General features: G+C 38.1%; 3 protein-coding genes across 5 annotated transcripts; 1 reads left to right on the plus strand and 2 right to left on the minus strand.

Moving 5' to 3' along the window:
- Positions 1 to 138: 138 nt before the first annotated feature.
- LOC119739349 (gamma-aminobutyric acid receptor-associated protein-like 2) lies at positions 139 to 4,642 on the minus strand. The gene is made up of 3 exons (XM_038214247.1): positions 4,485 to 4,642; positions 2,932 to 3,160; positions 139 to 2,386 (listed from the first exon to the last, which is right to left on the minus strand). Exons 1-3 carry the CDS (start codon positions 4,516 to 4,518, stop codon positions 2,293 to 2,295), a joined length of 357 nt encoding a protein of 118 aa, XP_038070175.1. The 5' UTR covers positions 4,519 to 4,642; the 3' UTR covers positions 139 to 2,292.
- A 132-nt stretch (positions 4,643 to 4,774) lies between these two features.
- Positions 4,775 to 10,854, plus strand: LOC119739345 (transmembrane protein 231-like). 2 transcript variants are annotated; one of them, XM_038214241.1, is made up of 7 exons: positions 4,775 to 4,950; positions 6,933 to 7,099; positions 7,486 to 7,614; positions 7,842 to 7,985; positions 8,614 to 8,695; positions 9,217 to 9,322; positions 9,651 to 10,854. In XM_038214241.1, the coding sequence occupies exons 1-7, from the start codon at positions 4,812 to 4,814 to the stop codon at positions 9,817 to 9,819; spliced, it is 936 nt and encodes a 311-aa protein (XP_038070169.1). In that variant the 5' UTR covers positions 4,775 to 4,811; the 3' UTR covers positions 9,820 to 10,854. The 2 variants fall into 2 exon arrangements, with proteins under 2 accessions (XP_038070169.1, XP_038070170.1); XM_038214242.1 differs by having other exon boundaries at positions 4,865 to 4,981.
- On the minus strand, positions 10,726 to 14,850 carry LOC119739346 (mitochondrial import inner membrane translocase subunit Tim21-like). Of its 2 annotated transcripts, none has more exons than XM_038214243.1 (7): positions 14,736 to 14,850; positions 13,527 to 13,860; positions 12,974 to 13,036; positions 12,483 to 12,580; positions 12,218 to 12,291; positions 11,692 to 11,791; positions 10,726 to 11,586 (listed from the first exon to the last, which is right to left on the minus strand). In XM_038214243.1, the coding sequence occupies exons 2-7, from the start codon at positions 13,822 to 13,824 to the stop codon at positions 11,497 to 11,499; spliced, it is 723 nt and encodes a 240-aa protein (XP_038070171.1). In that variant the 5' UTR covers positions 13,825 to 13,860; positions 14,736 to 14,850; the 3' UTR covers positions 10,726 to 11,496. The 2 variants fall into 2 exon arrangements, with proteins under 2 accessions (XP_038070171.1, XP_038070172.1); XM_038214244.1 differs by having other exon boundaries at positions 14,752 to 14,849.
- Between the last annotated feature and the right edge of the window lie 138 nt (positions 14,851 to 14,988).

Here is a 14,988-nt window from a genome sequence, read left to right on the forward strand (position 1 = left end):
ATCAGTGCACGATGTTGCTCATGAATTTAAAAACTCGCATCGCTCATAACTCCCAATAGACCATGATCAGGAACAGGCAAAATGTATAAAATACGTTCAGATAATATGTAAACAAATGATAAACTTGTACAACTGTCATAGTTTCATTTCATTTGCTAGTCATTTATTTTCAAACAGATCAGAGATGTCTAAATGTGGCAAATACAGTGATTATTTATCTACTTCATTTAATTTATGCACTGATATTACTAACGATGGTTAAACATCCTTTTTCCTCACAAGATTGATGTATGGGCTATTGTATGAAAAAGAATTGTGAAAGAATTACAGACATCCCTGAAAATACAAAAACCCAATACATGTACAGATCGACAAATAGAAAAGACAAAAGGCATATCCCTGAGAATTGTGAAGGCATATCCCTGAGAATTGTGAAGGCATATCCCTGAGAATTGCGAAGGCATATCCCTGAGAATTGTGAAAGAATTAGAGACATCCCTGAGATTACAAAACCCAATACAGACAATAGTAAAGACAAAAGGCATATCCCTGAGGACAGTCACGTCAATTTTAATTTAAAAAAAAATATTTGAAAGCATATGGTTGATATCGTGCCGTTTTCTTTTACCTAAAATTTGTAACCACTCTAAAAATGGATACTTTTCAGCACTGATCTTCCATAGAGCGAGCTCTAGAGAGCTATAACTTCAAAAACCAATTTCAATTTAGCCATATCAAATGAGTCAAGACTACACAGTATATAGCCTGCAACTGCAAGGTTGGCAATTTCACTTTTGACACAATGATTGTATGAGACAATTAGCATATTTATCATACTTATAAGTAAAATCTTGTTTCAAGTAACCTCAAAATATACACATGTAATAAATGAAAGTTATATAATTATTTGCAGATTCACTGTAAAACTTCCATTTTTAATTTGTACACTAAGTGTCAGGATTTGCCAGGGCTGGGCATATCATGGCATATCATACACTACTAACATGACACACGTTTGAAAACAGCCTCTGAGTCGTATATAACAATTTCACCTCAAAGAAGTGGAAACTGAAAATAACGAGCTTCTTTGCATTACACCTTCACATCAGACCTCCTAGTGTACAAGTAAAAAATGGAAGAAATAAAAATAATTATAAAAATATAAAAATATATCTCCCAACTGTCCATCAGGTTGTGTCCAACTATTTATGTAATATTTTTTGTACCTGGTCAGTAAATTTCCCTGTCGTTTATTTTAAAATTAATGTAAAATTCCATTTAATCACTTTTTTGTGCTTCTTCTTCCACAGCTATATGCTTGTGAGTCCCTACATGTTTGTTTCTGTACCACTGCCATGTACCTCTTTGGTTAAGACCGAAAGAGAGCAGGTTTTGTTCAGACCGAAACATCAGTCCAGCTACTTTGTTGATTTATTTAATGAGTTGAGATATAAAAACACTTCAAGCTAAATATGATTTTAATGTACACATTCATTTTGGAACTAAATATGGTTTTATATGAAACCAGACTTTTTTTTATGTACACCGTAACACCACTATCTATAAAGGTCTAATTTTTTGGCTATTACATGTAATTGCTGTCAGTTTTGTTTTAAACATCTAAAAAGTACAAGAAAGTTTAACATAGTATAAAAATAAAACTTTAAATACCAACTTGGTTCACCCCGTATTTAATAATTGGGAATGTTACTGGGCTTCAGCTAGCAAAAGTAAAGTAATAGCTGTTAGTGTTAAAGCTCATTCCCTATGCTATTTTTGAGTTTCGAAAAATACACTTGTTTTTCAACTGCTATTTTTCTAGAAATATAAGTTATTCACTTTTGAATGAGACATTGAACGAAAAAAAATCTACTGACATTTAGATATTGAATTATTTCTGCACAAAAATTGTTCGGCCCTAGTGCCCGAGATAAAATGACTTTTTCAGAGGGTTGCAGACGCCCAACATCAGAAAAAAAATAGTTTTTTGGTATTAAAAGCAAAACAAAAATTCATAATTTGATTGGAGAAAAAACCCATGATATTTTGAAGAGCACCACCGGGGTATGCATCTTTTAACCTCTGTACACACTTCAACTATGTCATCCAATTTGTGTCTGTCTTATTATTTACACATGTGTATGTATTCTATGTGTTTAGTAACTTTACCCCACAGTACAGTTTTGCACAATTAAATAACTAGATGTTGAATTCATCCATTAGATAGATCATGAATTTAATCTCAATATACTTTAGGGCCGGGGAAAGGAAAGTGAGTAATAACATTATTAATCAGGTTGAGGCAAAAGTGTTTTCTCCACTGTATGCCATGTATAGGAATCCATCTTCATCTTTGTGCTCCTCATAGATCGAACCCATAGTTGCACTGTCAAGACACAAGAAAAAGTAACATATTCACATTTTCAATCAACAGGTATGTGTGATGTAGCCAGTGTTTTACTAGAGCCCTGGACTTGGACTGGAGTCTGTTTCAAGTGGCAATTTCGGTGATTGGGACTGGATTCGAGTCACATCGGAAACAGACTCGTACGTGGGCTCAGACTTAAACCAAATAATTTGAAATTCGGACTCTACCCAAGCGACTCGTGACTTGGACTTGCCTCTCGACACAAGTGACTTGACTACAACACTAGATGTAGTTAACACTTTGCTTGAAGTTGTGTCTTCTTTTGAGATAAATAAAAAGGGAAACATTGGTTAATGCGTTATTTTTTTTCTCAATAGTCAAAATAAATTAGCTTTGATGCACAGCAACTGAAGGACATCTTCTATGAAATTTCGGCCAGGCTCGCCCCACTGAAAATGTGTTTATTTCTGGGGTTATAATGACCCCAATATAATGACCTTATATTAGATGGTGACCTTTGACCTTTGAGCCCTTGGTATTGTAATATGATCTGTTCATCTCACCTTGTGGCAGGTAACACCTTTGAGACGAACAGGAACATTGCATCCTCGGGAGGGAGTGCAATACGTTTGCGTATGATGTACATAAACTGGGCCACAGTCAGATCTGAAGGCTCAAGGAACTTTTCCTTGTCGATGTCAGGTAAAGATGATTTGGGAACTTTCTGGACAACCGTGGGAATACGATCTTGATACTTGGCTCGAATTTTCGCCGACTCCGCACACCGACTCTCTAGATTATAAAAAACACACAACATTACAAGTCCATATAAAGACCCAAAATACAAATGACTGAAATTTTACTACCAGGTAGGCTATACAGTTAAACCCCTTCAAAATTTGCAAAAGCTAAAAGTTGCAAATCTTTAAGAGCTGGGATTGCTGTAGTCCGAAATTTTGGGACTCTCAATACTGTGTATGAGAGTCCCAAAACTTAAGGTATTGAAAACATGCAAAACAAGAAAATAGACTGGCACCTAAAACAACCAGTCCAACACAGCTTCAGTACTGCATCAATCAACCCACAGTATTGAGAGTCCCAAATTTTCGGACTACAATCAACCATGCCAAAAGAATTTAAGAAACATGTCATGTGGCATGAAGCGGGAACTAGTCTCAATTTACTACACATTTCTCCATAGTCAAGCCACTAGACTATTGACACGGAATGAAGAGGTCAGTCTTTTCAAATAGTTGGACCATGGTTAGCCCCATAAATGTGGCCTATTTACTGGACTGCCTCCGTAAACATAGGCCACACATCCACATGTACAAAAAACGTGTCGACGGAGCCAAATTTTGATTTTCACATTTAGGCTTAGTTTGTAGGTTTTTTTTGCTTTAGAAGCATACTCACCCTCTTTACAGGCTAATCAGAAAGTGCTGCCTTTTTCAGATGTCTAATTTTTGTGAAATTTCATGTTGAAATTTTGATACGCAAACGTGTAAAAATGAATCTGGAAATTTCACGAAAAATATACATCTGAAAAAGGCAGCACTTTCTGATTAGCCTATAAAGAGGGTGAGTATGCTTCTAAAGCAAAAAAAACCTAAAAACTAAGCCTAAATGTGAAAATCAAAATTTGGCTCCGTCGACACGATTTTTGTACATGTGGATGTGTGGCCTATGTTTACGGAGGCAGTCCAGTAAATAGGCCACATTTATGGGGCTAGACCATGGTCAGTGATGGTTGGACCATGGAGGAAGGAATAAAGTATTTAGCCCCATTTTGAAATCAGTTGACTTCCCTCTCATGTGTAAAATATTGAAGCAATGTCTCCTTTAAAAATTGAGTTTGGTCTGCAAACTTGGTTGGTGAAATACTGAGGACATTTTCTAGTGCTAGCCAATGTAAAAGAAAATCCCGGATGTCCACGCCCAGTACTGGGCGCAGTATGGAGCTCTAGTCATGCTATTGCTGGTGAATCCTATTGCTAGTCTAGCTAGTCTAGTTATCGTGTGTACATGGACGACTGGCCAAAGTCAAAATTCGAAGAAAATGGTCTAGGTCCAAGCCATGGCATTTTGGAAATAAGTGACCGGAAACAGTTCTGACCAAGCGAATACTGTTCCTTGAAATTCCACTCCATGATGTCGTTTAATTTTTACAACTCGCAGTAGTCACGGCCGTCACGCGTCACATGAACGACGAAAAGTTTCCAATTTTTTCATTTAGGCTTTCCATACTGACCCCGATTTTTCCCAAAATGTCAAAATGCAACAATAATCTTCTTTAAAGTATTTTTGTGTATTATTATTTTTTTTCGAAAGAATCTTTATATAAGTTCTGTTTCGTCCGTACTTGTAAAAAAAAAACCCTCATATTAAATTTAAATAAACTTATCGATATTTTGAACGAGTCCAAATAGTATAGCATGAAAAAATGGCGGTTCGTGAAATTTACTCGCACCCAGTTTATCAGCGCTACAAAACTAGTTTGTGCACGAGTGCAACATTCTTTGTTATTGCGGCATTCCTTTTTACGTTATTTGCACCATTTATTTTAGTGTTCTGGAGTGAAGGTATTTGAAAAGATGTCAGTTTACTTAAAATGTGTGTTCATAATAAGCCGGATTCTAACGTTGCTTGTATTTTTGCTTTACCAGTAGCGCTATGGCATGTATGGAATGGCCAGCATCTTGTATTACAAGCATGACAAGCAAGCATGGAACGCCAAGGCGTCGAACCCCCACCTTTTTACGTTTTACAATAGAAGGGGCCTTCACACATTTTAATTAGCTGGAGTTACCCAGCCCTGAGTTTTATCATTGGGTTGTCATCTAGGGCTGGAGCGCATTTTTCTCAAAACTTAAGTTGTAGTATTTGCAAAAAAAATTTGGAAAATGTTCAATTTTGTCCCCGTTACACACTAATTGCAACTGCAACTCACCCCAAACTTGCCTGGAATAACCATTACACAGGTCCTTGAAGTAAAAAACGATCCACGATGAAGATTCAGCCTACAATTGCAGTGAAAACAGGAGGAATAACCACTAACTTGACAACCTTGCTGGATTGGCCAGGACCGCTATTGGTTTGTGCACAAAAAAAATTGTGTACAATGAATGGCGGTCGATTAACAGGCACAGAGAGCGATCGCTGTCAACTACTCGGTTTCGCCGGCTGCGCTGGCTGTTGGCGCGTGACGTCACGCGGAAGCGTAACACCCGATGACTGTTTCATGCACTATTGGTTGCGGTTCCAGTACCAAAGCTGTGATGCGAGTGGTAAACCTTATACTAGTGCATGAAACAGTCATCGGGTGTTACGCTTCCGCGTGACGTCACGCGCCAACAGCCAGCGCAGCCGGCGGAAACGAGTAGTTGACAGCGATCGCTCTCTGTGCCTGTTAATCGACCGCCATTCATTGTACACAATTTTTTTTGTGCACAAACCAATAGCGGTCCTGGCCAATCCAGCAAGGTTGTCAAGTTAGCGGTTATTCCTCCTGTTTTCACTGCAATTGTAGGCTGAATCTTCATCGTGGATCGTTTTTTACTTCAAGGACCTGTGTAATGGTTATTCCAGGCAAGTTTGGGGTGAGTTGCAGTTGCAATTAGTGTGTAACGGGGACAAAATTGAACATTTTCCAAATTTTTTTTGCAAATACTACAAGTTTTGAGAAAAATGCGCTCCAGCCCTAGATGACAACCCAATGATAAAACTCAGGGCTGGGTAACTCCAGCTACATTTTAATAACATTTGACAGGTTTTAAACCAGGCCTAGTCTGGTTTTTTTTGTTTTGGAATGAAGGCCTACTTACTACTATTCGTCATCGATAGAGGGCGCTGTTTGAAACTGACGAGATTGAAGAAATTACCATTTGACAGTTAAACTTGAAACAGCGCTAGAAAGTTGTGTTATGTTTAAGCTTAGAATTTCCTTTTTTTATTATGACTTGCCAGTTGCATTGCCATTGTTTTGCCCATCCATGGTCATTTGACATTAGCATTTCAAATTTTATTTAAAAAGTTAAGTTCAATGGAAAATATTTTCTAAAACAATAATTTAATTATTTATGGCAAATTCTGATTTGAGGCATGCGATCGCACCCCCACGCCATCGCACGCCTAAAACTAAAAGCTTCCCGAGAAGTGTGAATAATCACACGCCTGAATCCGTCTGTACACCTCTGCATACATTTACGGCATAATTATACTTGGACCTCTTGAAATGGCTTTACCATTAACCAAGATGAACATTATAAAAAATACCAGATTGTTCTGTCCCAGTTTGGACCACAGAATCACAGGCCTAGAAACATCAAACATCACATCACACACCTACTGACCTAGAAAAATCACACAGCTGGAAAAAATCTCGCGTCTAGATAAACTCAGGTGTGCCTTTTTCGACTCGCTTTTAATTTTTAAATCAGAAGGACTGATATTATACTTTTTGTATTTTACTCAAAGAAGACTCACACACATTTAGATACAGTAAAACAGCTTCGTATAACTATTAGCAGTGATTAAACATTTCATCTCAATTCCCTTTGTGTAGGTTTATGGCTAAAGAATGCTTTTTACCGGGAGCAGCCCACAGTTCAGTTCAAACACCAGATGCTTCTCCTTGTGGACACCCAAGATGAGGCGTCTTACTTGGCCTGGAGCACCTACCAAAACTTCAACCAGTTGCAGCAACAGCATCTGAGGATTCCCCTTGTGAAGGTAGGGAACTCTCACAAATGATCAGTGTCTCTGTAACGCCCCAACATATGTTGGGCCAGTCCCAGCTGGGGCGATCAAGTTGGGCAGGCCAAAATGGGCAGCAACCTCATTTGTACGTATGTACCTGTCAGTAGCAGCGCCCAACCTAACTTGAACAATCTACTTTGGCCCAAGCTGGGACAGGCCCAACATACATAGGGACTGACGACCAAGGTGGGGCGTAACAAAAAATTATCCACAAAATTATCTCAAGTTGTATTTAGCAAACACCATTGCAACTTGCCATTGCTAATATTTACAGGCCAACTCAATCACACCATTCTTTAGAATTTCATCTGAATGGCAGAACAATCCTTTCACCTTTCTTATCTTTCCACACATCTAAGACGAGAAAGGAGGACAACAACCGTGATGGCAGGTACGACATGCTGCATTTCTCGGTATCGGTACCTGTCCTGGCAACTGAAAATGTCCTGGGAGTCAAACTCATTCTGCTCTTTGACTACAGATTATATGTAAGTTATTTTATTATTTTTATTTAAGGAAAGTGAAGATGAATGTTTAGGAAAAGAAATAAGATTTGAAAACATAATGTTGACATCTGGGAAACTAGAGTGTCTTTGTTGAATTCAGAGAATAACATCATCCCTTTGCTGAGGAACTGTATGCTACTTTTCAGAACTAACAGTGTACAAGACAATTCTATTTGTAATTTCATTCCAGTAATTTGTTTTTATTACAGAGGTTTTCGTCTTTGAGGATGGAGGCAATGGCTTACATGGAGCATACCTCACCACTGAGTGGGTCAGAGTTCATCGCAGATGGCGAACTAAGGTTACGACTCAAGATGCCTCTTTCCCACAAAGCAGTGGACACCAGATACGATGTGAGCTGTGGGCGGGGCATGGGGGAGAAAAAGAGGGGGGATGCTTTAATTCATAGTGTACTAGCAGAGTGCTTATGGTGATCATTGCTACCTATTACAGGCTACACAATGAACTACTTGGTTGTTTGCTTCAAGGGCTCAAGAAATAAAATTAAATCTGCCTTAACCCTAACTCCCTAGGGTAATTTACTAGGAACCTTCCTCATCCTTGCGAATCCCAACACCATATGGTTAACTGTCCGCAAAAACGGTTGGACTCTGTTTATTTGTGGTATGCCTAATCCCACGTAATGCACAGTCAGTTTACTAAACCCTGATGTTGGAGTTTAGCTGGTTGGGGATCGTTAGGGTTAACCCTTTAGTCACTGTACTGCCCTAAACCGCCTCGCCTATTACACACTCTAGCACCCGAAACTGTCCAAGGACACTATGGTTAATTATTGATTTCTTCAATGAATAAACACAATGCAATACATTGTAGTACAGCAGCTAATGGGCCAACAGGCACTCATTTACTCATGGGCAGATTGTTTGTCGTGTCAAGAATTTATTGTGATTTGTTTCATGTTTTCATCAATTATTGGTCTGTTAAATCGGACTCGTGCTTGAATGTTTCTGATCTTTGCAGACTCCGGTTATCAATGGCGACAGTGTCTTCGTATCTGACTACCAACTCTCCAAAATATTCAGTGATTACATTTCAAGAAACGGTAAGTGGCCATTTGCCTTGCACCACAGGTTTGATTTTTACGTCCAGTTGTGCTCAAACAAACAAAAACATTTCAATTTTCTTGTTAAGTTTACAATCACTGGTTGTTGGTTTTGCCTGGTAAATTTTCTCTTCTGCGTGGTACACACAATGCTGCTTTGAACTTGGATATAACCCCCAGAATGAGCCCATGTCTGATTTTTATGTCATTAATCAACTGTAAACTAGAAATTTACCAGATGCTTTTGCCGCTGGTAAATTGTGATTTTGGAAACAATGTTTGAAACAACCTTGTGCTAACCTAATGGTCCCACTGGACATAGAACAGTCCGTCGATGTTTTGTCAGTAATTCACTGGGGAGGAATCATGTTACAGAAAATGGCTAGACTTAAACTAAAATAAGAGTGATTTGTGCAATTATGCTGGTTTTAGATCATAAGTGTGCTGTGAGCCAATTGATCCTATCACAATATGGAATTTCCAAATAAATCTACTGGATTTTATTTCTTTTCATTTTTCAGTGAGTACGTATTTTGAATGTCGCTACCCAGTCTGGCAGAGAGGGCCGAGTTCAAGTGAAACATTCCTGATCAGAGGAACTGTGCGCTATCCGGAAGAACTCCTTGTATATCCTTTCAAAATGACTCCTTTGGCTTTTCACCATATTTGGCATACAAGTAATAGAGTAACCATCATCAGTGTTCATCATCCTTTTGGTTTTCATTTTTAGATTTTCATCATTTGGTGGGTTTGCACCATTCTGGGGATTTTAATCATTTTGGGTTTTTTAGTCATTCCAGGGTTTTCTTCTTTCAATATTTTCCTCATTCCTTGATCATTTCTTTGTCCCCGTCTTCTTAAAGCATCCAAGCTATCTTGGACACTTCTTAGAGGTCACCCTTGGTTACATTACCGGAAAGAGTTTTCAAAAATGTTTTCCTTAACGTATACACACGTATATCCCTGGGTTTTTCCAGGTGCTGATATGGGCTTGGGTGCAGTATCTAGCCGTTCTTCTTATCTTCATATACCTCATAGCAAGAGTCAAAACTTTCATCTTTCAGAATCAGCTCATCAGGACGATAGTGGAGAGGCCATTTGTCCCAAAGGACCACAGACTGTGAAAAAGCGGCCAATTTGGAAATGTTTACTGTTTGAATCAGTGAAAATGATCAAAACTTTGGCCTTACATTGGATGATGTGATGTTTCTGTAGTAAAACAGTGGACAAGTTTCAGCTTGAGTGCCAAGAATAATGCCTAGCTGGTAATGAATCCGAGGATTGACGAACACCGATGAAAATTGATATTCTGTTTGAGGAGTAAGTAGACTTGACAGTTGCCTTATTTTGGAAGGCATCAGCTTTGGAAGTAGACCCTGTAGCTTGTGTACTGAAACAGATACCAAACATGATATTTCAGGCGAATTCTGAATACATGTATCAACTCTTTTTAGTGACTGCACTTCTCTCATTGTACAGCAGTGAATGCCAAGATCACTTCCCAAGTAAGGCAATTATTCCAATTTAAAATACACCACAAAAACAACAGTTTTGGCCGCCATTCACTAAAATGTTAACATATGGCAACAGGCAGCCAGGAACTTCTGAAAAAGTCCCCGGTTTTCTATGTGTGAATGACCCTTGAAGCACTTGTACAAGGTGTTGTCATGGTAACCACTTGCACTAAAAAAAATAAAAATAGTACAAAACCTCACTTTTGATTGATTTAAATGCTCCAAGACTGAAATCACTTAAAGCAAAGGGAAACTGTACATAATTTTAAGTCAAATCACTTTAGTTGCTTTGCCATTTAGTACTAAATATTTGTATGTAAAATGTTTTTGTATTAGTACGCACTTACACAGACTCCAAAAGTAATTTCGTCTTGTGCCTTTTTATAAAAGTGGTGCCCAAAAGTTCTAGAAGTGTGTTTTGTTATAGTGTGTGTGTGTTGTGGTCATGTGTACCGTCCGAAATAATTCATGTACTTTTACAACTAAAGTATGTAAATATTGCACATTTGTAATTAATATGTTGATCATAATTTATTCTTGAAATTAAACATTTGAAATTTTATAAAGACAATGTTACATGTACAAACCAAAATTTGTTTTTTTTTCTATGAATAAAGAGCTGTGTCTACTTGTGTGTTGCAAAAAGAGTTTCTATGTTTTTTTTTTATTCCGAGTTAAAACTTGCATATCACACCAATCGTGCCCAACAATTAGAGACAATAATCCAAGCATTGTTTGAGCTCCAAAAAGTCCAAAGCAGACCTCAAAAAGTAAAAAATATCTTTATTTAAAGAAGAGCGTATCTACTGAATAAACTAAGGACCAAACATGATTGCAATCTGGGCCCCGATCATTTGAAGTTAAAACGGGGGATTACTGCAGCCTTTGAATGGCATAAACGTGGCAAAATCACCTCCGAGACTACGACCGGTTCATTTTTTTTCATAGGAAGACGATTTATTGTGTCGAACTTTGGCGATTGGTCGGCAGAACTTTTCTTCAAATGGGAGAGCACAGTGCATAAGTCTATACATTGTAGCTGGCAATTAAAAAGTGGCAGGGAGAAGACAATTTTCAAAAAAGGGTTGGCGAATTCCCCCACGACGACGTCCTCTGGTGCTGACAATTCAGGTGCATATCAGTCAATGTCTCTTTGCCATTGATACACAATATTGATTTCTGAACAAGCGAATCATCAGTGTAATGTGTCCACAGCTTCTTCTAAGTACAATATATAGCGCCCTAAATTTTTACGCACAAATCCAATAGAGAAAATCCAATTCATAATCATCTGTTGTCCTCCAGTACGATAGTCCTGTGAGGGTAGCCGTTTAACTCCACAAACAAATAGCGGTACTCGTACTTGCCTGTCTCTCCCTGTGAATAATGAAAAGTGTAAAGGAATTAGAAAAATTTCCTGCCTTGTAAATTTAAGTAGTTGAGTAGAAACGAAAGATATGCGTAAGAGTTGTAAACACTTGCCTCTTTCACTTCTAGGTGCACTGTTCCCTTCCTCTTTGGACCTTGGATGTAAAACTTCATTCGCATGTGCTTCACTCCATCTTGCTCATACTCTAAATGACTGCCAAAGGACAAAAGCAATTACTTTGAATACTGCCAAAATGTGGTCAAGTAGATATCATATGGATAAATACTTACACATATATGTGGTATGTAGACAGTGATATTTAAAGAGCATTATGTGTGTCATCCTATTTTTCAGAATAAAGTCACTTTCTAATTGGGAAGAATCTAGCTAAACTGAAGGGAAATACTTTGTGAAAGAGAAAGAACCATTCCAAAAATTCCAGTATCAAGTCATTTTTGTTAACTCAAAAACAACAGGTTTATAATAAGGATTTAGATAAAGGACTCTTTCTGATTGCAGACCATCTTGAAAAAACACACAGGCTTGTTATAATGTTGGGGTCGAATGTCCCACTTCGTACAGTAGTCCAAAGCTGGGTTGCTCAGTGTGTGATGTCAAGATATTTGCTTATTTTCTCACCTCACATGCCTCCTTCTGCCCCTCCTTGTGGTTTCTCCAAAGCCTTTAATTGGCTCACCCAGCTCTTTAATAATCTGCATATCATGATTAATTCATATCAGATATTAAAATATGAATGAGATATACAGCTGGCCAGAAATTACTGAGAACCAATTAGTAAAGTGTTATTTAAAGAAATGTTATACATTTTGAAACATTCTTTTGTTGAAAACAAGTTGTCCAAAATGTTGTACTCTCTCTGAAAACAAAATTGTTATACATGTACCTCTGAATCTTTGTTGCATAGTTTGTAGGCTTTGGTGTAGACGGCATTGGGACTACTGGAGGCAAATAACTCCCTACCAATTGCATAAAACATGATGGCTGCAAGAAACAAAAGATGGATATACGAGGCAAAAAAAAAAAAACAATTTAAGCACTCCCTTAGCTTCAATGTACTTAAAACTAACCAAATTGATTATATTCGGACACAAAAATATTATTGTTGCTTGAACTGGGCATTATTAGTTGGTCAAAAATCCCACTTTAAACATTTTTTTTAATCAAGCACACTGGTTAACTGGAAGAGTAGTTATAAAAATGGTAAAAAGTTACAATATGGTTCACCATAGTTCTTGAGTACACATGCTTGAGGAGTTCTGATGTCACTTCAGAGCTCTTAAGTCCTCATTGGTTGAAAGTTCCTTCCTTAATTTGCATATATGGCCACACCTATAATTTGCATAACTATGGGTCACATTACTTCTGTGGACTAACCTGTTACACCGATGCCGACAATGACAACACCCATATAGCTGACATCCTTACCAGCCTGTACAACTGCACAGAGGGAAAAAAAAGAACAAACGATGAATTTACACAATTTTTACTAAATTACTTTGAAGCTCATCACAATTATGCAGAGCTATGAGTTTGAAGCAAGCTTGCTATACTTATATAGCTAGCTCTCCAGATACAAGTTGCACAATTTGAAGTAATTAAGTTTGATAAACCTCATAAAAACTTATTACATATAGTAATTTTTTTCTGGTGTTTTGCATATAAAGCTGTGTTTTGTAACTACTTCAAAAGTGCAGCTTACAGCCTACAAGAAACTGGTTGACGAGAAATGTTCTAAACTTTAAAAGTTACAAAAACTAGAATACAGTGTATGGGATTAGGTGTAATTAACAAACTGATTATTTGGGGCTATTAAAATAATTCTTACTATAGGTGCCTAGTCATGTTGGGAAGTAGTTTCAGTTTGTACACAATACTTTGAGGATGATTCAATTCTTCCAAATTAAGTTTTGTGTTGTAAGATACCAACCTCTCTGGCCAATGGCCACTTCTCCCTGCCCGGTACCCGGCGCCCTCTGAGCAACCTGTTTGGTGTCTTTTCGAAGTGTCTGTTTCTTCGTCGCCATGAATCGTTTCAAAATGAAAAACTGTCCACCTGTGGTCTCTTTCCCAATGGTTGCTGCAAGACCAATCGCAGATGCTGAGCAAGTCACATGACTGTTTGCGAGCAATGTGCACCGGCCGAACAGTAGATTCTTAGTAGCAATTAGCTGGTGATAGACACTAGCATGTGCCATCCACGAAGATGGTCGTAGTAGTGAAGACATCTTTAACTCTTCACATCGATCACTTCATTACCAATCCTGTACAAATCAATAAAACAGATCAAAACTACAATGACAACGGAATATCATTTTAGCAACAGTTCACATCATGAAGACCGCTGGTCACTTGACATGCTTGACTTAATAATACTTGACAACTTAATGATTGACTTGTGACTTGTGAGGGCTTCCCCGTGATAGAAGTAGGCCTAGCCTATGCAATAAATTTCCTTATAATTATATATTAATTAATTAAACAACAGACTTTGCACAGAACATCCTCACTGCCTGTGGACGGGTCTTTGTTTGTCTGTGATGAGTAGACCAAAGCTAGTTAATTGCAGTCATGGTAGTTGAGTTTTATTGTCACTAAATTTACGAAAAACGAAGTGGCTATCGTTACGGCAGTCGTTGTTTAGTGCCCTCTACGATACTTTTTTGATACGCACACAGGTATATAATTCGTTTTAGCGAGCAATGCGACAGCTCAGTAGATAGAGGGTAAGATTTTGCACCGCGAGGTTGAGGGTTCGAATCTCAGTTTTGTACTCGAATTTTTTTCCTTTTCTAACCCGAGGCTTTGGAGGATTTTTTTTAAAAGGGAAATAAAGTCCAAATTTAATAACGTTCAAATTCACTTTTTTCCTTCTAATTTTATATTTTCTTGTCATGTTTTTATAAAAGTTGCAGTCTACCGTAATGATAGAAAATGGGAAATGCGTTACGGCTGCCGTAACAATAGCCACTGCGTTACAAAAACCTGTCCACAGTGAGGGCGCTCTATTCCTTCCTCCATGGCATGCTCTGTGCAAGTTGTCTATGCTAAAATATAGAATATTCTGCAAGTACACTGCTAAAAATGGTATTCTTAAAATCAGGAAAAAAAATATTTCAATAAATATTTTTTGTCTCACTCCGGCCCAAGAAAACCTTTCAAGGGAGTGAGATCAACGCCGTTGATTGTTGCTAGTTGCTGCATGCCGCACTGTATAGCCACTGCGCGGCTGCGCGCGGTGCGCTGACCCAAAATTGTTTATTTTATTCGGCCAACGGCTACAGCTTCTGGTTTATTAATATCCATATCCCACAGTGAATTAGCCGTAGACAGAAAAGGGGCAATTTTCGGAAGCGGCTTTCCTGCTGCTTTGCAGTCTTGCTCCCTGCTGA

The sequence above is a fragment of the Patiria miniata genome, unplaced genomic scaffold (genome assembly GCF_015706575.1).
Source record: "Patiria miniata isolate m_02_andy unplaced genomic scaffold, ASM1570657v1 HiC_scaffold_30, whole genome shotgun sequence".
NCBI classification, from domain to species: domain Eukaryota; kingdom Metazoa; phylum Echinodermata; class Asteroidea; order Valvatida; family Asterinidae; genus Patiria; species Patiria miniata.

Excerpts from the sequence above, each read along its gene's own strand:
- LOC119739346 (XM_038214243.1), bottom strand. The coding sequence starts at position 13,824 with ATGTCTTCACTACTACGACCATCTTCGTGGATGGCACATGCTAGTGTC. Across the intron at positions 11,792-12,217 it reads GGCAGAAGGAGGCATGTGAG|TCATTTAGAGTATGAGCAAG; the intron begins GTGAGAAAATAA and ends GTCCTTTGGCAG. Across the intron at positions 11,587-11,691 it reads TGCACCTAGAAGTGAAAGAG|GGAGAGACAGGCAAGTACGA; the intron begins GCAAGTGTTTAC and ends CATTATTCACAG.
- LOC119739349 (XM_038214247.1), bottom strand. The coding sequence starts at position 4,518 with ATGGAGTGGAATTTCAAGGAACAGTATTCGCTTG. Across the intron at positions 3,161-4,484 it reads CAAGGAACAGTATTCGCTTG|AGAGTCGGTGTGCGGAGTCG; the intron begins GTCAGAACTGTT and ends TTTATAATCTAG. Across the intron at positions 2,387-2,931 it reads AAGGTGTTACCTGCCACAAG|TGCAACTATGGGTTCGATCT; the intron begins GTGAGATGAACA and ends GTGTCTTGACAG.
- LOC119739345 (XM_038214241.1), top strand. The coding sequence starts at position 4,812 with ATGGCGGTTCGTGAAATTTACTCGCACCCAGTTTATCAGCGCTACAAA. Across the intron at positions 7,100-7,485 it reads TGAGGATTCCCCTTGTGAAG|ACGAGAAAGGAGGACAACAA; the intron begins GTAGGGAACTCT and ends CACACATCTAAG. Across the intron at positions 8,696-9,216 it reads TGATTACATTTCAAGAAACG|TGAGTACGTATTTTGAATGT; the intron begins GTAAGTGGCCAT and ends TTCATTTTTCAG.